General features: G+C 46.6%; 3 protein-coding genes across 6 annotated transcripts; 1 reads left to right on the top strand and 2 right to left on the bottom strand.

Annotated features, from left to right (window-relative positions):
* Window positions 1-699: 699 nt before the first annotated feature.
* Window positions 700-13415, bottom strand: CEP104 (centrosomal protein 104). Of its 4 annotated transcripts, none has more exons than XM_063417033.1 (22): window positions 13325-13415; window positions 12534-12697; window positions 11850-12023; window positions 11441-11579; window positions 10807-10872; window positions 10361-10437; window positions 10049-10217; window positions 9671-9826; window positions 8838-9068; window positions 8437-8640; window positions 7761-7928; window positions 7032-7205; window positions 6509-6685; window positions 5895-6101; window positions 5311-5427; window positions 4875-4911; window positions 4715-4796; window positions 4006-4114; window positions 3560-3698; window positions 2767-2834; window positions 2439-2529; window positions 700-1274 (listed from the first exon to the last, which is right to left on the bottom strand). In XM_063417033.1, the coding sequence occupies exons 2-22, from the start codon at window positions 12644-12646 to the stop codon at window positions 1141-1143; spliced, it is 2832 nt and encodes a 943-aa protein (XP_063273103.1). In that variant the 5' UTR covers window positions 12647-12697; window positions 13325-13415; the 3' UTR covers window positions 700-1140. The 4 variants fall into 4 exon arrangements, with proteins under 4 accessions (XP_063273103.1, XP_063273104.1, XP_063273105.1 ...); XM_063417034.1 differs by lacking the exon at window positions 13325-13415 and adding an exon at window positions 13181-13318; XM_063417035.1 differs by lacking the exon at window positions 13325-13415 and adding an exon at window positions 13026-13153 and having other exon boundaries at window positions 700-1265.
* On the top strand, window positions 13336-17337 carry DFFB (DNA fragmentation factor subunit beta). The gene is made up of 7 exons (XM_063417037.1): window positions 13336-13582; window positions 13782-13908; window positions 13988-14176; window positions 14863-14942; window positions 15098-15271; window positions 15680-15780; window positions 16253-17337. Exons 1-7 carry the CDS (start codon window positions 13355-13357, stop codon window positions 16467-16469), a joined length of 1116 nt encoding a protein of 371 aa, XP_063273107.1. The 5' UTR covers window positions 13336-13354; the 3' UTR covers window positions 16470-17337.
* On the bottom strand, window positions 17052-20858 carry C21H1orf174 (chromosome 21 C1orf174 homolog). Its single transcript, XM_063417038.1, has 3 exons — window positions 20669-20858; window positions 19611-20090; window positions 17052-18840 (listed from the first exon to the last, which is right to left on the bottom strand). The coding sequence occupies exons 1-3, from the start codon at window positions 20825-20827 to the stop codon at window positions 18700-18702; spliced, it is 780 nt and encodes a 259-aa protein (XP_063273108.1). The 5' UTR covers window positions 20828-20858; the 3' UTR covers window positions 17052-18699.
* Between the last annotated feature and the right edge of the window lie 370 nt (window positions 20859-21228).

Here is a 21228-nt window from a genome sequence, read left to right as displayed (position 1 = left end):
GTCACTAAAGTGAAAATAAAAATACCTATATATATGTTCCTGTGTGTGTAATTATTGAGATATGTATTTGGAAGAGCTAGAGAAAACAATTTAGACAAAGATTTTTGAAATCCAAACACACTGATCTACCTGGAAAATCCATAAGCTGGTAGGCAGGCTGCAGGCAAACTAGAAAAACTGTATTACAAAATCAGCTCTGTATATACAAAACACCACAAAGTCACTCCATGGGAGCAAAAACCCCCAAATTTCCCCTCATATTATCCTGATTGCTCATTCTCGTGCCCATGGTACCAATTCCACGCTGGAAAGCAGCAGCTGGAATGTTACAGGTAGAGATGTGAGAATTGCTGCTTTGGTACAAACCTTCATGCCTTGGGTCTTAATAGACTTGGTCTCTCTGAAGCTTTTAAAGACATGTGCTCCAGTCTGTGCATGGTTATTTTCATCAATATCTAACTAGAGAAGCTCAGTATTTGAGCTGAAAGTGCACTAAAGCAAGCAAAAACATCTACATTTTCTAATTCAAGCTCTTCAGGGCTCAACCAAGATTATTTTTCCATTTCTGTAGGGGATACAGACTTGGAGGGTTTAGTTTAACCCTCCTGCCACGTGGGCTCATAAGGCACTTGGTGCACAGTGAGAGAGGCCACAATGTCCTGTCCCTTCCTGCACAGTGGCACAACACAGGAAAGCCCTCTGGGCTTTTCCATTTGGTGCTAATTCCTGGGATTGAGCTGTGCTTTGGGTACAGCTCTGCTGCCTTTAGAACCCTAAATCTGACATACACACGAGGCCAGGCTTCCCCCACATGTGGCTCCTGTTCCTCAAGCACTTAGGGAAGAGATTATTCTCCCCTGACATAATTAATGTGCTTGAACCCATTAAATTACAGACATGGGATTGGAAAAGAGAGCAGTTATCTGTCAAAATAATGGTTTTGTCCAGAACATTTGGTATTTCCAACATGAGCATTCCTAGGAGCAAAGCCTGGTGCTGCAGTGACAGCGTGGGGATCACACCAGGCACAAGGCTAAAAACAGCCCACACAAAATATGATACAAGTTGCCCACAATTTTGAAACAGCTCTGAACAGCCACGTGCCCAGTTACTCAGACAAAGGAAGAAATACTTGTCCTGTCATCGCTTTGAGTATGTTTTGCCAGTGCTTTTATTTGAGCCCCCTCGGGCTCTGATCTTGCTTCCTATTGAAGGAGGTTGCAACTTTGCTCCTGAAGGATTCGATTTCTTTAAATAGTGACCACCTATTTTGGCTGCAAAGAGAAAAACAGAGATCATTATTGCAAGCACATCTAGTCCCAGGAGTGAATTTAATCCACCATTCTGATTCCCAAGATCTATTAAGTCTGAATGACTAAAGCAACTATAAGATGGCAGGCACTGAGCATGAGCACATTCCACACCAGCAGTGGTCAGGCTGAATGGTCAGGGCTCCTTTCCTATCCCTAGGGAATATCTATGGAATCAGAGCTTATCCAGACAGGATTTGCTTCTGCTCCAAATTCTAAGCAGCAACAAATTAACAACTGACTGGCATCTCATTAACCAGTGCAAACTGCAAAGCTGAGGACAGACAGACAGACAGACAGGACTGTGGATCCAGTTTAGCATCAGAAAGTGCTGATTTAACCCCTGTGATCAGCTGGAATGGGAAATTCCACAGCTCTTCCCAGGAACCTGGAATAGTGACATGCAGATATGAGCACAGCACAGCTCAGAGCAGGTGAACTCTGAACACACAGCTGATTAAAAAACTCCAAAGACTCTGAAGGAGGAAAGGTTTAGATGTGACTGGGCAAAAGTTCTGGTGCTGCCACTTTTGTGCTCTGGAAATAAAAGGATTTTCCATGTTCCTCATAAAGGCAGTTGTTGAAAAAAACACCACCTGACATCATCAATGTCTCTTTGATGGTGAAAATGCTGCACAATGATAAATCTGTCAGGTTCCTGAGTCTGGACTGGAAAGGAAAAGCAGTGCACAGCACTCACTATTCAGTTCACCCTGTAATTAGGATCAGATTAGCAACCTTTGATTGGACACTAAAAGCTAAATCAGGCTCTGGTTCCCTGTGTCAGCGTTCAGGAGCTTTCCAGAACACAGTTCAGCTGATTGTTCTATTCATGGTCATCCTGTTCTGCAGAAAAAAACCCTGCACTGATCAATTTATCAAATCTGCCAGTTTCCCCACCAGCTGAGCTCATGTCCTCCTTTCAACATGATTGTTATTGCCTGATTTTAGGAATTTGCTCCCCAAGCACACTGCTCCAGCACAAGAACTCTCACTTAGCCCACCCAAATGCAAACCACAAGTTGCACAGACCCAGCTCTCGCGGATGAAACACGTCCCTTAAGCAAAGGCAGCACAGTAAAAAGCATAAACTTATTAACTTATTAAAATTATTAACTGAAGTCTCACCAGGTTGCACCAGAATGGTTTTGTTCATGCAGGATGTCCTCCGTTGGTTCATTTTACAGCCATCTTTGTCCATCAGGTGACATCTCCAGGCCTGAAGTCAATTACAAAGAAGTGATTGTACAGCTCTAGCAAAATTAGCCAATGTCACATGGCCAAAATGATAATAGTGTACAGAATGTATATCAACAGCACTTTAATCTGTTTTTTCAAAGTATCAGCTCCTTGCTATGAAATAGAAATTAGTATCTTCATTATTTTAATATCTCTTTAAAGGTCCATCACATTAAAACAACCTGTAACATCTTCCCAATGTGAAGGGTGGCCTCACCTCTTCTCCAGGGGGAAAGTTCTCATGGCACAAAGGGCAATGGTTTGCCACATTTTCTGGTTTGGCAGCTGAAATTGTTTGAAAAATAGTGTAAGAATTAAAAAGAGAGGCTAATTTCAGAATTTGAAGGAAGAGATACAGAAGAAGAGAATTTGGATAGCAAGATAGCATAAAACTACCCCATGTCTAACCCATTTCTTGCCCTGTTATCATTAACTGCTCCCAAAGAAGTCCTGTGTTTAATCATCTTCATCAAAACAAGATCAAAAAGATCCTGGAATCCAGAATCACATGGACTGGAAGGAACCTTACAGATCATCCTGTTCCCCCTTGTCCTGTCACTCCAGGCCCTTGTAAACAGCCTCTCTCCACTTTTCTTGTAGCCCCTTCAGCCCCTGCTGGACAGCCACATTTAGGTCATCCCAAAGCCTTTTCTTCTCCAGGCAATCCCACTTCTCTCAGCCTTTCCCCATAGCAGAGGTGACCCATCCCTCTGATCAACCTGGTGCCTCCTCTGAACCCATTCCAACAGGTCCATGTCCTTTCTGTGCTGGGATAGTGCTGAATCTACAGGGATAGGGAAGAAACTTTCCAGTCTATTCACTCATCCTCCCCACACACATTCACAAAGGCCAAGCACTGGAAAACTCAGGCGTTTATCCCAAACCTTTCCCTCCTGAGGATTTACTTTGATCTCTAAGTCCGAAACACAAGCAGCCTGACTTGCCAAAGACCCCTGGGGTTTGAAAGTCTGAACCTCTGATGTTCCATCCTCCTGTTTGGAGCTACTCACGATGGCAAATCCTGCTCTTTATGTGTCTGGGCAGCTCGTCCTTGGGCACAGCCTCTCTGCAGCGTGGGCACTTCCCAAAGCTGTCCCTTTTGTCACAGTCACTCAGCAGGTGCTCCGTCAGGCTGGCAATCTCCAGCATCTGCAACACAGCCAGCAAGGTTTGTGCTAATAGGGATGGGATTAAAAAAAAAAATCAGTTTTAGCCTCACCTTCCAAAATGACAAAGGGAAAATTCCATTTCAGTCCATGGAATTAACTCATTTCTTTACTCATTCTCATTTCAACTCATTAACTCCTTGTCTAATGCTGCTCTTTTCCAAAAGCACTACCCAAATCACAGAGGTGTGTTCAGAATTCACCTGCACAAGTGTTAAATAACTTGCAGTGCCTCTAAACCAGAATAACAACAGCCCATGTCTCAGTAGCTCTGGGGAGTTCAGTCTGACCTGTTTGCAGTGCTCACATCGGGTTAACATGGCACAGTGCTTCCAGTAATGCAGATCCAACCCTTCCTCTGTGAAGGACTCGCTCCTTTCACCACAAAAAATACACAAGCTGGGGAAAAAAATGCAAACATCAGTGACATCAGAGAGGAATGGATGAGCCCTGTTCTTCCTGTTCCAAGCTGTTCTCAAAAATAGCCAATATATTGAAGAGTTTATTTTCCCTGCGTGGAGCTGAGCTTAGGATGGGGCAGGTACTGGGTTGTAATTTAGGGTAAATACAACTATAGAGCATTTTTTCTTATGGATTAATTCCATGGAAGTTCTGAGAGCAGCTCACCAAAATTGGCTTTCCTGGCTCCAGAATTTCCAAGGGCTTCCTCTATGCCCTCTCCCTACAACACCCAGCAAAGCCACACCATATTTTTCTCTTATTTCACACTGGCAGCTGAACATTAAACCATGGCTGTTTCTTATCCCACAAGCAAATACTCAGAAAAAAAAAGTACAAAGTCACACTATCCAAGAACTTAAAAAAAAAACAACCACTGAGGATTGCCTGGTGATAATTCCAAATCTGTTAGAAGAGATTTTAGTCATTATTGTTTCAATGCTGAAGGTATTAGCTTGGATCTACTGGAAAAACGTTATTGCTGTTAGGAGCTCACAGGTGACACCAAGGGCTTAAGGTGATCTGAGGCTCATCACTTACTTATCCAGGTAATTTGCAACAGAGGAAAGTTCCTCCTGAATCTCTGCTGCTGTAGCCCGGGGGCTTTCATATACCTGGTAATCTGTAAGGAGACAACTATTAAACCAAGATCACATTTCAACTCATTTACATTTCTTAACTCTTATTTGAAACTACCTACCTTGATTCTCTGGCTTTGGAAAATCAGATTCTTTCTCCTATCGAACAAAGAAATTTAATTCAGACATTTGCCTTCCAGAAAGAAAGGGAACACATTATATCCTGATTTCTGTCTGGAATTCAAAATCTAGAAGCAGAGCCAACAACTACAACATTTGTGCTTCTGGTTCTAGGGCAAATCTCTTGTATTAAGGCATTATTTTATATTATAAAGCTATTATTATATTGTTATATTAAAATAAAGAATGCAAATTTTACACTATGTTAGGAAAAACAACACCCCAGATTTTAAGCTGGACTCCTGAGGAGAAAAGTCACCCAGGGTATGTCTGGAGTTTCTCCCTCTTTTTAATGAGACAATGTCAATGTTCATTATCTAAGTCCATGATACCCAAAGAACAAAGGATTAAAACAACCTTAAACTGAAACATGCTCACCTCTTCAGCTTCAACCTCTGCTTCTAACTCTAACTTTAGAGCTGCTGGGTGGCCTTTTAGAACTTTCATTTCTTCACTCTTCCGTTTCTCTGCTTCTGTTGCTGCTTTTCTCTGTGCCTGGCAGGAAATACTCTGTCAGTTCCAAAAGCTTTGGAACCATCCCTCATACACAAGAGATTGCAAAACACATCAGCACAGAACTCATGGCTGATGCAGGACAGGAAATGTCCTGCTTAGTTAAATGATGGGTGTGACACAGTGACACCTCCCTCTTCCCAAAGTCCTCTGCACTACCTGAGAGGAACACACAGCACAGGCTTTGGGCTTACTGTTCCAAAGGACTGACAGCAGAAAATAGCATTTGTGCATTTTCAAACTGCTTGTCCATCTCTGTATTCTTTGTTGGCTTTATTCCCAAGAGTGAGTATAAAGAATACACTCAGCTTTCCATGCTAAGGAACACGAACCACACACCCGAAGATACCTCTGCTACCAGAGCCATGAATCCAGCCATGAAATCAGGATAGCACTCAGCCAAATGCCACGTCTCAAGTGGCCCTGTATGCTGTCCTCTCATTACATACCCTCACTTCAGTTCCAGAAGATTTCCCATCGATTTTGGCAAACCCCTCAAGGAGCGTTTTGTAGCGCATGGTCTTGCGGGCGCCGGCATCGTCCAGAGGGAAGAACTCCAGCACGGCTGCCCTGTGCTCCCTGTACATGGCAAAGATGATCCGCAGCACCACCTCACGCACCTCGTGGGCCCTGTGCTCCAGAGCCTCCCTGGCAAACTGGAAATAATTATTACAAAATGATGTCTCTCTTTTCTCATGTTGTTAGGGATTGGTTTGTTAGTCCAAGACTCTCCTGCAGCAGGAGAAGTCTTCCTACAAGACAGGTTTTTGCAAGTGCTTTTCAACCCTTTGGTTCTTTTACCCAGATATTAATATCTTGCTTCATACAATCCTAGAATGGTTTGGGTTGAAAGGGATCTTCAAGTTCATCCTCATTCCACCCCATACCACAGGCAGGGACATTTCCTACTAGACCAGGTTGCTCCAAGCCCCATCCAACCCGCTCTAAAACTACCAGCACTGTTGATCAGGGGAATACCCCTCTTCAGGAATTCTCTAGCACTCCAAAATACCCAAGCAAGACCCCAGAAAATCCTCCATGTGCTGTAACCTCGACCTCTTACCTTCATGACATTGTTGACAGTAAACCCAGAGTTTTCAGTCCCCATGGCTTCCAAGAGAGATTCCACCAATTCCACGTGACTCATTGCCAGGTGTGTTGGGGAGTTTGGTTTCAATGGTTTAACCAGGTGGACTGGAATAATCTGGAGAGGTTTTACTTCAGTGCACAGTGCTATTTCCTGGAAACACACAGAGTCAGTGAGCATGCAGATGCTGGATAACGACAATTACCTGTCTCTGCAAAGCAGAGTTTTCTCATCTCTGCAGGTCACTTGCAGTAAAGAACACAAGAGTTACATCTGCAGCAGCAGCAGGTACCCCAAGACTGCTCCAGGTGACCCTGACTTGGCAGGGTGATGATTTCCAGAGGGCCCTTCCAACCCCAGCTATTCTGTGATAAATTGTGGTAAGATTCTGTGATAAGATTTTGTGATAAACTGTAACATTAACAACCCTGGTCTCACAGTCCACTCTGATCAGGTGTTTCTCACCTATGAGCTCCCTAACTTGAAGGGAAACACCCACCTGGATGAAGGCTGAAGCCTGAAGACGAAGACGGGATGAAGAGTCTCCTGTTCTAGAAAGCAAATGTGGCAGGGTTTTTTCCACACAATGAGAAGTTTCTAGCTTTCCTAGTTTGTGTTTTGGTATATATTGGGTAATGATCATTTTTAGAAGTTTCAGGGAAGCGTGAAAAACCTAAGTTAAAAAGAAAAAGGAAACATTGAGCAAAAATAACACAGAGCCCCATTTTCAGACAATACAGTAAGATCTATTCTTAATGTGGAATTACAGTAACACCCTTAATGGAACCTACTTCAGACAACTGTCTTCCAGAAAACCTTAGGTGAAAGGCTTCAGAAATTGTTTCATAAAGAGCACCCACTCAATTTTCTTCTTTTCTTCTTATTTAAGGTTTATTTGATGCCCAAGTGTCCTTCAGCTAAGTGCAGTCCCTTGAGCTGGAAACTAGAAGTTACTTCATTGATGTATTTCAGCTTTAACAAAGAAAAAGGATCAACCTTACTGCATCATTTACTGCATCAGCTCATGGTTCAGCACAGGGCAGTTTTCTCCATCTGCTCAATGCCAGACATTGCCCAGTTGTTTTAGGAGTTTTGAGGGGCTTTGTTTTGATTCTGGATTTATTCAACAGCAGATTTATAAACAATTTGTTCAAAGTATCCTAACCCCACGCTTCTGCAATTTTGGCTGCCAGTTCTTCACTGGAGCATCAAACCTATCCCAACTTACTGAAGACACGGTGTCTTTGATGGCCCTCCTCACAAGGAAAACAGCAGCTCTCAGCATGTTCCTTAAATCCTCCTTTGGAGTGTCCACTGGCACTTCCATCAGCATCTTGTACACAGTCAGCAAAGCATCTTCTCGACATGACCAAGTTCTGGAATAGGCTCCTGAAACCTGAGCACAGAACAAGTCTATCTCTTAAAAGACCCCTAAGATATTGCAATACATATTTAACATTTATATAGAGAACCAGCCTCAAAAGAACATATGAACTGAAGTGTGAAATCCCCAGGTGTTCCCCAGAGGAATCTGGCTTTATTAAAAGCACACATTTTGAAACACCATGAGTGAAATGGGATTAACAGGTCAGGCTGATGGAGCCCTTCCAGGCACAGTGAGGGTTTCTCTCCCTGCAAAAGACAGTGGCAAGCTATGGGTGTTCTGAGTCCATACCCTACAGCAGTCTGCTGGATCCTGTCTGTTTATCAGCACATCAAGTATCGATCATCAAAGATACAGATTTGTAGAAATGCTGTAAACAGGCATCCATAGAGCCAAGGTAAATTTTAAGCTCAGATTTCAAAATAGCAGCTCTGAACACATAAAAAATCCCCTCAACACAGAGCACAACAACCCACGGATTTGTCTTGCTGGGTTTTGGATTTGTTATACTGGTTTTTACCAAAGCCTCTCCAAAAACTTCCACAACAGGGCTGGCTTCCCTCAGTGCCTTCTCCATGAGTGGTTCGGGTTCCCCAGCATTGCCAGTCCTTGGAGCATCACCCATGTCCTCTTCAGGCACCTCTGGCTCAAAGCTGGACACAGCTTCATCCACCTGCTTGCAGATGGTTGGGAGAGGTCTCTCATCGTAAGGTAAAAATTCAATCTAGCAGAAAAGATAAAATTATAAAATTTGTTGTTCTGGAAATGACTCAGATGTGAAGTGGTTCTATCATTAATTGGATTCAGTACAATTTTCTCACTCTCCAGTTAACCATGAGAATAAACACATTATTTGGAAGGCTGGACATCAGATTGTTTGCTCTGACAGCTTTCTGCAGTAACAGAGGGAACACTACTCACATTTTCCTTGGAAAACACTTCCTTGGAGGTTGTGGGTTGAGTCCGAGGAGAGAGAAGGGACTGGTAGGAAACAACAGGCTCAGAAGAAGTGGGATCCACCAACTCCTCTTCCAGCACAGGCTCTGCCCTGTGGGGCTCTCCTTGGGGTGGGTCTGCAGGCTCAGGAGGGGACCTCTGGGGGCTCTCAGTGCCGCTCACAGATCTCAAAGGCAGCTCGAGTGATTTTCGGATCTGACAAAGGAAAGAAGATTTTTGCAGCGAGGCTAAAAATGTGCTAAAATCAGTCAGTACAGCTACAAATCTGTCAAAGAGCTTCTGGGGATTTCAAGTAAACCTTGAACTTGGCTCACAGGTGTGTTGTCATTCCAACTGGATGCAGCTTTATGAAACAGTCAGAAAATAATTCTGTGTGGGTGCATGTGTGGAGAGATTATAAAACTTCTTGTTCTGAGAACAGTACCTAACTATGTATATAAAAAACATCACATGGATTCTGATGGTTAACCTAGATAGCAGCATAAACCTGCTCTACCCCTCCAAAAAACGAGAAAGTACCTTACTATCTGCACCAGGAAGTCTTGAAATTATGCAAAACATTCAGGATTCTAATGCCATTTTCTTGAGACCTCAACGGTTTAATGGGATTTATGGAGAACTAAGCACTTTCATAAAACACCACACTGAGAGTCTTAGCTTGGAGAAATCCACAATCCAAACAGAAAACTGAAAAGCTTTAGTAAATCCCAAAATTGCCATTAACCTGTGAATGAAGTTTGGTTGCTCTGCCATTTTTATTTAGAACACTCTCTGGAGTTTGGACTAACAGCACCCACCAGCTGTGCATCCAGGAGGTCGTGCAGCTCCAGCTGTTGGTATACCTTCAGCCTGTACTCATCCATCTGCTCCTTCTTTTTCTTGGCAAGGTCATAATCCTCCTTCTCTACAGCGTAACGCTTCTCCACCTCGTACCGGCCCAGCCGCTCGCCCACCTAGGATTGGTAAAAATCACCTTGGAACCATCTTACTGAACATTCCTTGGAATCACCTTACTCTACTTGCTTCATTGCTTCCAGCCAAATTACTCAATCAAGCTATCTGATTTCAAAATTATTCTTATGGGAAATGTATCAAAACCCAATACGATTCCACACAAACAGCAATGAGCTGATGAGCTCTGCTCCACTTAGGTGTCAAAGATCTTCCAACAACACCTTCTGCAAGTCTGCAATGGCCTGTTTGAGCTTCTTGGCATGGTCGTAGCACTCGAGACGCACAGCTTCCCTCTTCTTCTCATCCAGCCTCCGGATTATCTGAGCCACTTCTGGGTCCTGGTACATGTCAAAGGCCAAATCGTCCAGAGGTGAAATGGAGTCACGTTTCCTGAAGGAATAAAATGAACATAGTAAACCACAGTAAGGCAGGCTTCTCTTTTCATCAGCAGGGAATTAACAAAACACAGAGATCAGCAAGTACTTTATGCCAAGCAGAGGTTTTGCCAGGGTATATGCAGAGAACATCCTTACCCAAGGTAAGTTCCATCTAAGGCAGGGTCATCTGATTTCATTCCCAAGTAGTGATCTATCAGCTTCTCTCTGGAAGGCTTTGGAAGGGTGGGGAAAAAAAAACCCTTAATGCATATTCACCAACATCAAGTGTGTGTTCAAGACAGAATTCTGACTTGCCAAAACCAAAATCAGCGCTGCAACACAGAGCATTTATGTTTTGGGGCACACTGAAGCAAGAGAACCTGGAGATGCTGAAAATGAAAATGTCCCAACTAATTACATTTTAATTTTTGTATTCCTGTATTAGACTCAACTTTCTTGCTTCAAAAGAACATTAAAAATAAATTAATGCAACACAACTCTGCTGAAGCACAGAACTGGCCAAAGGTTCATCTCACTACTCCAGGAACCTGTACTTGAAGAAATGGAGCACCAGTAAAAGGACAGGGATGCTTTGGACTTACACTGCTCATGCTGTCATTGCCATAGTCTGCTGGATCCCCAATGATGTTCACAGCTACCAGGGCAACCTGCAGAAATTCGAGAAAATAGAAATGTGTAAACTCATTCCTCTTTTCTTGGAACAGAAACCAGGGCCTGTGGTCAGGAGGGTGATAAGGAAGCAGAGAGAAGCACTGAGTGATAAATGTGCCTCCTGCTCCATTGAAAATGTATCACCAAATCTACAACTCCATTGTGCTGAGTCCCAGAAGAACTGAGGCAGGTGTTTGTGTGTCTGTACCATGGTGGTTGTGCAACATCTTCACTTAATGCCACAGCTGTGGGCTTTGTGACCCCAAGCTGTTTCCAGAGTTCCTTATCCTCAACGCAGACCCTGCTGTGTGGGTTAAACCTCAGCACAAATAAGAGTGACAGAATATGCTCTTGACTCGTTTGCTCTGGATGAGGTGCATCTACCTGATCCCAACTCACTTCTAACCTCTTATTTGTGTTTTGTGCTTTAAAACAAACCAAAATAAACACAGGAGCTTTCAAGCAACATTTTTTCCCTTCTACAAATCAAGGGAGCAGATTTCTGTGCCTGGTCTTTACTGTAGAAATGTCACCTGGGTTACCAGGTAAGAACTTCTAACTCACCTGCCCATATAAGTTGTATTTATTGACATAATTTTTATGGAAAATCAGCTTCAGGTACTGGCCAACTGCATCCATGTACACAGATTTCAACTCTCGAGCTCTGAAATCAGTCTTCTCATTGTCTGAGAGAGGGACATAACTGGGAAGGAAAACATAACACATGAGCAAAGGCTACATCCAAACACGCAGCTGGATTTCTGACCTCCAGGTTTAAAACTCCCTCATAACTGAAACAGCATGTGCTGTCACCTGGCAATTCACCTGCACCTCCAGCTTTGTCACAGATCTACACAAGTCCAGGATCTCTCACACAGCATGTCCACATTACACACAACCCACAGTGAGTATTATCTTCCCCTGAAACTTTTCTGATTAAGACAATAAACTGATCCAGAACCTTCTGTCTCACCCAAGTCTCTGAAACCTCTCTGACTGATAGGGAGCAAAGTATTCAGGCAGACTTTCACTGATGTAGAACTCAATTTTGCTTGCAATCATGTACTGGTGAGCGAGCAGCTGCAGCTTCCTGATCCGACACCTCTCCACCAACTGCAGGATGATTTCCTGGGGGTACTGACAGAGCCTGAAAGAGACACACTTTCTGAATCAATCATCATTTTAAAGCAGACTTCACTTCCAACGTGAGCAACATTTAATTATGGAACTTTCAAGTCGTTAATTGTAAGCCAACGTTATAAATATTGTAAGAATCCCAAGAGTAGAGTGGAAACACTTTTCCCTTCCCTTTACTGCATGCATATGCTCAGGTGCCCTGCACATGTTTGGAAGATGTCAAATGGATTTTTCATACTAAGCCAAAGCAGTTGCAGACTCCAAGACTGCCAAGAACAAAACCGTTCCCATTTTCATTTTCCAGAACTCTATTTAAACACAATGCAGTGCCTTTAGATGTTAACCAAGGTGCTTTTTTCCCCAAGGATGAGAGATCCATGGGACTAAAGCAATTTTTTTTGCTTTAACAGTTTGGTTTGGGATACTGTAAACCGCTCTGAGCACACATGGTACATCTGCCACTCGTTTTAACCTTGGTGCTTCAGAAATTCAGTGCTCCAAGACCATCCCCTCCGAGTACCTGGGCGATCGCCACCCGCTCACTGTCGGCGCGTGAACCATCAGCTCCCGAGCACTGAACCCATCCTCGTGTCCTGACGAACTGACCACGGTGAAACCGATCTTGTGCGGCATCCTGGGGAGCTGAGCTGGTCACAGCCACGGCCTTCAAGCTTAAATGCATCCCTGGAAGGATGACAAAAACTCACTGAGGCACTCCGGTCAGAGAATTGCATCCTGTGGTCTGTCAGCAGATGATGAGTGCAAATATATATTCCCTTTAATTAACACTGGCATCATAAATGTTCTTTTGGTGCGGGTTCGATTAGTGATGAGCAAAACGAGGATTTAGATCACTTGCAGAGCAGTCTGCCAATAAATAAAACCTGAAACTAAGAGTTCCAAATGCACACAGGAGTAACCTGTACCAAACTTGTATCCGCACCATGCTCTGTGCTTTGGAGTCAGAGGAACAAAAAGCGAAGAACAAGGTCAGAGTAGGAAAGCCACACACCCACCGCGCTCGGTGTTGGTGACTCAAGCACCGGGACCACCGCTGCCCACCCCGGGCCATGCCGGTGTTATGGCACCAACACCGGCCCCGTCCCTCCCTCCCCTCGCCGGCCCCAACCCCGCAGGAGCGCAGGCCCGGACGGGTCACGGCCGCACCGTTCCGGGGGCACAGCCGGGACGGGCGGCGGACAAAGCCCGCGGGGGCCTGGCGGGACCTCGGGGGGGCTGCCCAGGGCGGAGGGAGAGCGGAGGGCGGGGTAAGCACCGCACCGAGCCGGGCCAGGCCGGGCCGGGCCCCACCTGCCTCAGCGCGGCCCCATCGCCGCTCTCATGGCAACGCGGCCCCGCCGCGCAGGCGCGACCGCCCCGCCGGCCCCGGGGCGCCTGCGCGGGGCGGCCCCGGCGCCGCCACCGGCCCCGGGCGGGAGCGGCACCGGCCCGGCCATGGCGGAGCCGCTGCGCCCCTTCCGCCTGCGCGGCTGCAGCGGCCCGCAGAAGTTCGGGGTAGCGGCCGGGAGCCTGCGCGGGTTGCTGAGGAAAGGCTGCCGGCTGCTGCAGGTGCGGGACGGGCGGGGGGCTGCCGGGTGCTGGAGGGACGGGGCGATACCAGGCTGGGATGCTGCGCACGGATGCGGGGCAGATCTGCCGCTGCTGGACCGGGATTACCGGGTGCCGCAGCTCCGGAACGGGCCGGGGCTGCAGCCGCCGCGGTTGGGGCTGCTCGGAGCTCGGCGCCGCTCACCCGCCCCCGGGGCAGCTTCCCTTGGCAGGCAGCCGCCTGTGCCTCTACGAGGACGGCACGGAGCTGACCGAGAGCTACTTCCGAGCGCTGCCGCCGCAGACGGAGCTGGTGCTGCTGGGCCCCGGGGAGAGCTGGCGGGGCTGTGAGTGCGGGGCCGGGCGGGGGGCGCGGGGGCAGCGCCGGCGCCGGGGGCTCAGGCGGTGCCGCCTCACCTGCCCCAGGTGCCAGCGACATCGAGCGGCTCCTGGCCGCGTTCTGCAGCCAGCAGGGCGCGGTGGTGGAGGCGGCGCGGAGGCTGCTGACGGACGAGAGGGCTCCCCACAGGCAGAAGCTGCTGGCGGATCTCATCCACAACCTGAGTGAAAACATCCTGGCCGAGGACAAGGAAGACGACAAGAAGTGGTTTGAAGGTGTGTTTGTTGCCGTAGGAAGTTGCTGCGGGACTCCCAGGTCGTGCTCTGCTTTAGAAAGTCACCTCTGTCAGTTTTGTTGCTCTTAAAGCAAAGTTTGGGAGCTCTTCTGGCTGGTGGGATTGGGTACTTGGTCAGGGGTTTAGGTATCCCTTCCATTAGCACAGCACGTGTCTCCTTTAAAGTTTATACACATCTACTATCAGGTAATTTTTTAAAAATGGAGTTCCCTATTGCTTTAATAAAGGTAACTCTGGAATGCATATTCCTCCATTAATATAAATCTGCATTTATGATGTTTTAATGATTTGCTAATAGTACATGGATAACTTGTACATCTCTGCCAGCTAACCATGCTTTAGGTTCTCTTTACACTCAGCAAGTCCCACTTCCCATTCCCAAACCATTACTGCAGTTCTTCCCCAACAATTCTGTTTTCCTTTCTCAATCTCTTGGTGTTCCATATATACACAGTAAAAAGAAACATATAACAATACCAGCTACTGTTCTCTCAGCAGATGCTCTACAGCATCCTTTTAAGTGCTTAAGAGCAGGGTAGTCCTGAACCAGTAAAATAAAAATGGCAAATTAAAAAACCTATGCAATCTGAGTTAGTGGAAAGCTGGGATGAACTCCCAGCTGGGCAGGAACTGTGCTCAGGTACAAAATAATGTCGTTCTCTCCAGGGCTGGACTCTCGGTTCAAGAACAAATCCAGCTACCTGCGGCACAGCTGTGAGAGCAGAATGCGGGGCTACATGAGAGAGGTAAAAGTTTCTGTTGAAGTAACTTATGTCAAGCTTTAACAGTAATTCTGTGGCTGCAGGAATTTAAAGTACTGCAGTGTAACATTGTGATTGTAAAAAAGAGCCTCAGGCTGCCACGGGAACTGAGGAGTGATTGCTGGGTTTCCCCCCTCTAGGTTAGTGGTTTTATTTCAAACGTTCATCCTGCAGCACGAGATGCCTACAGAGGGATTATCGACCTGATGGCAGATAAACTGAAATCTGTGAAGTACAACGGGTGCTACTTTGACAGAAGGGAGGAGGAGGAGGCAGCACGCCTGTGCACCACAGAGGGGTGGTTCTCCTGTCAGGTACCTGCAACCTTCCTGAAGAATCATGGAATGGTTTGGCTTGGAAGGGGACCTTAAAGATCATCTCATTCCACCCCTGCCATGGGCAGGGACAACTTCCACTAGCCCAGTTTGCTCCCAGCCCCATCCAACCTAGCCTTGGACACTTCCAGGGATGGGGCAGCCACAGCTCCTCTGGGCAGCCTGTGCCAGGGCCTCACCACCCTCCCAGGGAACAATTTCTTCTGTATACCTGACTTAAAGTTCCCCTTTTTAAAGTTTGATCCCATTCCTCCCTCAACATCAGAGGAAGGAAGCAGCTTCCTGGGTGCAGTGTCAGGCTGGGGGGAGTGTGGGGTGCAGGATCTCTGTGGTTCACTAGCACGTGGCAGGGCCACGCTGGGGTGACAAGTGTGACATCTTTCACAGGGACCTTTTGACAGAGATGAGTGCCCGTGTAAGCATTCCATCAACCCCTACAGCAACAGGGAAAGCAGGATCCTCTTCAGCACCTGGAATCTCGACCACATGTACGTACAAAGTGTTAATCCAGACCTACCTGTTTCGTGGCCTTCAGCTTCATCAGAAAGGTTTAGCCCTAGTTCCTTCCCTCAGCCATGCAGTCAGCTCCTCTGCGAATATGTTGTGAGAAAAGGTGCTGGGAATGCTGCAGCTGTTCTGAGAACAAAACCCTGAAGACAGATGAAATGCTGCCTCATTAGTTGCTTTGCTTCTGTGCAATTTTCTTTGTGTGGAAGCAAACCCCTCCTCACTGCACCATCCGTGAGAATTCTCCTCTCTGGCAAAACCCCCTCTGACCCATTTCAAATGTTGCTGTGAAGCAAACAAGATTTGCTAAACTAATTTCCTTGGGGGAAAAATCATATGCCTAGTTATGGAGAAAGAATTCCAGTTCTGCTTGGCTCTGAAAGGAAGATGGAAGCTTGATTATTCTGAAAAAACGCCTGATGGCAATATTGTCTTCTCTTTTGTGTCCCCAAGAATTGAGAAGAAACGTGCTGTTGTCCCAGAACTGGCAGAAGCTGTCAAAACACGAGACGGGAGAGAAGTGAACTGGGAATACTTCTATCAGCTGCTGTTTACCCTGGATAATTTAAAACTTGTACATATTGCTTGCCATAAGAAAACCAATCATAACCTCAGCTGTGACAAAACAAGAATTTACAGAAAGAGGAAGCAAACCTATGAGATTTCCTAGTGCTGTCTCTGGAAAGGACCTGCTGCTTTTTCCAATCATGTCAGTCTGCTGTTTCTAAATAGCTCCTCCAATTTCTTAAATAAGAACTATTTGAGAGTCCCTGGCACAAGATTGGCTGGGTAACCCAACCAGAGCCTCACAAAGCACGCTCCAATATCCCATTTAATTCTCCTCTCCTGCCTTCCCACTCCTTACAAGCTTCCCTCAGCTCAAATCAAGTGTGATAAAGGTACAAAATGAGCCAGAGGCTGACACTGATTCTACCCTGTCATCTCTGACCAGCATTGGTCCAAAACTCACAGTACACGGAAATGAAACTTGGACAAAACATTTCTTACAAACTAACCTGCAGGGGCTCATAGCCTCCTCTTCCTCTGGAGATTAGGCCAAACAAAGGATTTATGATCATGTTTTACTCTGTGCCTTTTGCAGCCAGTGTATTTCAGGAATGTCAAAGGTGATTCAGCAGCAGAGCTGCCACCTCACCTGTGCCAAACTCCTGCCCTCATTCCCACCTGCCCCTTGCCATTACTTCAGACATGGCATATCCCTCATTTTTGCTTTTCCCACCTTTGTTTGCTATTTTCCCTGCTGATTTTCTTCTCCTTTCTAACACTTTCTGCCTCTTCAGCTTGAATTTGCTTGATGTACCACCAGCAAGGACAGCTGTAATGATCATGTTTACAGTAATGTTTACCCACTGCCTTGGAGAATATTGCTTTGGTAAAACATGTCCTACCTCAGGCAACAAATCAGGAATAGTTCAGGTTTTGACTTGAATTTTTTTTTAATACCAGCTGATAGCAACTGAACTTTTGGGATTGTCAATGTAAATCGTGTGAACTTTTTAAATAAAAAAATGCCGCGACCTCTGTGTGTGTGTGAGTACTTAGAGGTGCATGAGAGATTAATCAGGTGTGGCACATGTCCCCCAAACTGAAAATGCATTTTGCACAGTGAAATGAATGGCTGTGTGTGAAACTGTCTTTGCTAGAAAGAGCCAGCAGCAAACACAGCACTGAACGAATGGGAGGAGCTGCTGCAACACAGAGCTGGGATGGAACTATGAATATGCAATTTAAAAATCTGGATTTTTCTGTGTTACAGAATTAGAGTGAAAAGGAGCCAAGAAATATCTTTGACAGAAACAATGCATCAGCTGGAGTGGAAATGGGAATGCATTACCATGCCATGCATATGCAATTTGTTTGCCTTACAACTTTTGAATGTTTAACAGGCTCGAGCTGTAGAAATTAATATTTATTTAAACCATCTGCTGATAACATTCTCTATTTTTAGAAACATAGAAGGAGCTATAACAATAAATATCTAGAAGCTTATTGCATAATCACACTTTCAAAGAAATATACCCACAAACACTGGGTGAATTAGCAGTTCCTGGAATTGGCTGAGGTTGCTCCTTTTTTTTTTATTTTTAACATGCAGAGAGGGCTGCCCCACAGTCTTAGCAATCTTCTGTCCATCAAATCCAAGGGATGTTATTCCTTGTGCATCACCATTTGTTTCTAAAATCCCTGCTGGAAACCAGTTGAAAATCGAGGAAGGACAACACTTGGAGCAGCAGGTGGAGGGAGGAGGCAGCACCACGGGGTGGGTGTTTGGGGAGCTGACGTGCAATGAAAACGTGCTGAACTCCCAGAGATGAGCACACTGAACCCACTCTGACATCCTGCATTTCATTTTGCCAGCAGAACTGCATTTTAGAGGTTTAACTGGTCCTGGGTTAGGTGTAAACACCCCACACAAGGGAGACCTTTGACCACCTTTGTACCAGGGGGTCAGTTTGTTCCTTTATTTCCTGGATGCCACAGACATTGCAGAATGAAAAGAAAAAGAACCTTGCTCCAGCATCCTTTTCTTGAGTATTACAAAAAAAAAAAAAAAAAAAAAAAGGAGTGAAACCAAATACTTCCTCAAGATAGAGGCTCAAATTTACAAAAAAGCAGTAAGGACTTCTATTTTCCCTGTGTTTCTTTCCTAAACATCAGTGGTAAAGTGCTAAATTATACTTTATTTCCATATCACTGAAAATTCAGTATTTGCCCCAGATAATCACTGGAATATTGTATCTGCCAATTCCAACAAAAAGAAACCTCTCCCATTTCTCTCCCTGAGAAAAGGCAAGCAGACACCTCATGTTACTGACACAGCCATTGCCATGTGGTCACAAAGAAAAAGAAGAAGGGTTTAATTTGTTTACAGCTTGTTGTTAGACAACATCCTCTTTCTCCTCCTTCTCCTCCTTCTCCTCCTCCTCCTCATCATCATCATCTTCCTTGGCGATGAAATGGAGCTTCCTGGCTTCTCGCCTGCTCCTCGTCACGCTCGGGAGCGCAACTGCCGGGAGATGCTGGAGACAAAAGATCAAATCAACAAGGAAAGTCTGTGGTGGCATATGGCAGAACTCCTACCTCCACCAGCTCCCATCCTCCCTCTGCTGACACAGGAACCAACCCTCAGCTTGGGAGCAGTGGCACAAAACCAAAGCTAAAGCTGTGGGGCTTTGAGGGGAGTCTGGCCAAACTAGATTCATGGGCAGTCTCAGGGCTGGCATTCCTTCCACTGGTGTGAGGAGGATTGGCAGAGGGTGAAGGTCTCCCTAAACACCACAAGAAACACCTAAAAGATATTTTACAACCTAAAGGATGGTAGCATTGCTTGCCCCAAAGTTATGCTTGTTAAAGAGATTCAAATTTAAAGCTCTGGCCCTTGGATCAGTTCAAAAGCTTAGGCAGACAGAAACTGTTTTCCATTCCAAACAATGCCCATGCAGCAGGGCTGGAGCTGGGTGATTCCTAAGATCCCCCCAACCTAAGCTGTTCTATGATTCTGTTAAGAACCAAAGACCAGCAAAAATCTATTTTGTCAACAATGTTGTGTCTCCATAATGTCATTATCAGTAAAAATACCTATCTTGTGGAATTGGACTAAAAAATCTAAATAAGAAAGACTTTACACCTGAAATTCATTTAGCTGGGCAAATAATTTCATCTCTTGGTGGAGACAGTTTTATCTGGGGTACAGGGCCCAACAATACCAGTCAAATTCACCAAGAGTTTTGAAGGAAATTTTAAACAGACCAGGGCTGAGTGTAAAGCAGGAACAGACTCATTGTCTCACCAGCTCAACATCTCCGAAGAACCGGTGCACTGGCATGGGCTGGTTGCTGTCCTCGTCCGAGAGGCCGCTGCTGTGCTCCAGGAACATCGGCCTCCGCGGGCGATCCACATCCTCCGAGCTGGCCCCGTCGAAGCTCCCGCAGCTGCTCTCCTCTTCACTGAACACATGATAGTGGTGCAGAAACCCACCCGTTTTTAATGGGGCACTGCTGGATTGCACGGCGTGTGGCTCCAGAGAAACACTGTGCTCCTTTTCCTGCTTGCCTTCATCAGTCTCTGCAATGCTTTCTTCTTTTTTCTGTTGGGTTAGACTGCTGTCTGCTGGATCTTCTGAATCCCCATCAGGTGTTTTAGGTGGTTCCCCCAGTGCAGCAGGGTTTCCACTTTCACACGCGAGTCCCTCTGGCTCTGATTTTAGACTGCTTTCTTCACGTTTCATCCTCTTTAGAGGTGGTCCTCCAGCAACTTCATGTGATGAACGCTGTTAGGAAAAAAAGACAAGATCCTACAGCTCACTTGAAATAAAGAAGAATAAAATCACCTGATCTCTTTAGTTGCAAAGCTGGCTTTGGAACAGAAGGGTTTCATCACACGAGTGACATTTTGATCCAAACCTTCTAAGAAAAGTAATTAGTAGAAAGTGCACGTAAAGAGAGGAAAAGAGGAGCAGACAGCTTACATAAACCTCAATGTACAGTCCATCACCAGCAAGCAAAAAACACTTTGCTCAGAGAATAAACTAGCACCGTACGAGTTCAATCACTATGTTCTTACTCTCTTACGGACGATGCTAATGGGAGTTCCTGTGCCAGACCTAACCGTCATCACCCAGCAGGGCAAGCAGCTAAATCTCCTCTGTGTTTCTGCACTGGCACAAACAACGCCGTAGGAGGAGCGGGAACGGCTATAAATTTACCTCAATTCTCCTGATAATTCCCACCTGGTGATGCTCAGATCGTAGCTGTTGGTAATTACCTGCAATCTCCCCACCCTGTGACCGCCCGGCCCCGCAGCCCTTCCCCCCACACACACCATCCCACCTGGCCCCGTCTCTCGTACCGGGCTCGCCGTGTCTGCTGCTTCCCCCGCGGGCTGTGCGGGGTCGGCTGCCGGGGCCGCCTTGGCGGGGCGCCGGGCGCGGTGCCGGGGCCGGGCCGGGCGAGCGGGGCCGCGGGTATGCGAGCGCCTCCGGCCCCGCGCCGCGCCGCCCGCCGCCATCTTGGGCCGGGAGCGGGCCCGCGCTCGCCATCTTGTGGAGCTCGGGTTAGGAACCCCGCGGGGAGACCGGGCACCGGGCAAAGGGCTCCGGGTACCGAGCACCGGGCAAAGGGCTCCGGGTACCGAGTACCGGGCACCGGGCAAAGGGCTCTGGGTACCGAGCACCGGGCACCGGGCAAAGGGCTCCAGTAAGGGGCAGCCTTATCCCGCCCAGTGAGGGCGGGGAGCCCGCGGCCCCTCACGCACCGCGGCCCCTCACGCACCGCGGCCCCTCACGCACCGCGGCCCCTCACACACCGCGGCCCCTCACACACCGCGGCCCCTCACACACCGCAGCCCTTAGCTTGGACCGCAGACAGCATCACCTTAACTCGTCACAGGTCACAGAATGGGGTGAGGTT

This window comes from Prinia subflava, chromosome 21, assembly GCF_021018805.1.
Source record: "Prinia subflava isolate CZ2003 ecotype Zambia chromosome 21, Cam_Psub_1.2, whole genome shotgun sequence".
Lineage (NCBI taxonomy): Eukaryota > Metazoa > Chordata > Aves > Passeriformes > Cisticolidae > Prinia > Prinia subflava.
This window is presented reverse-complemented; position numbering and strand designations above follow the sequence as displayed.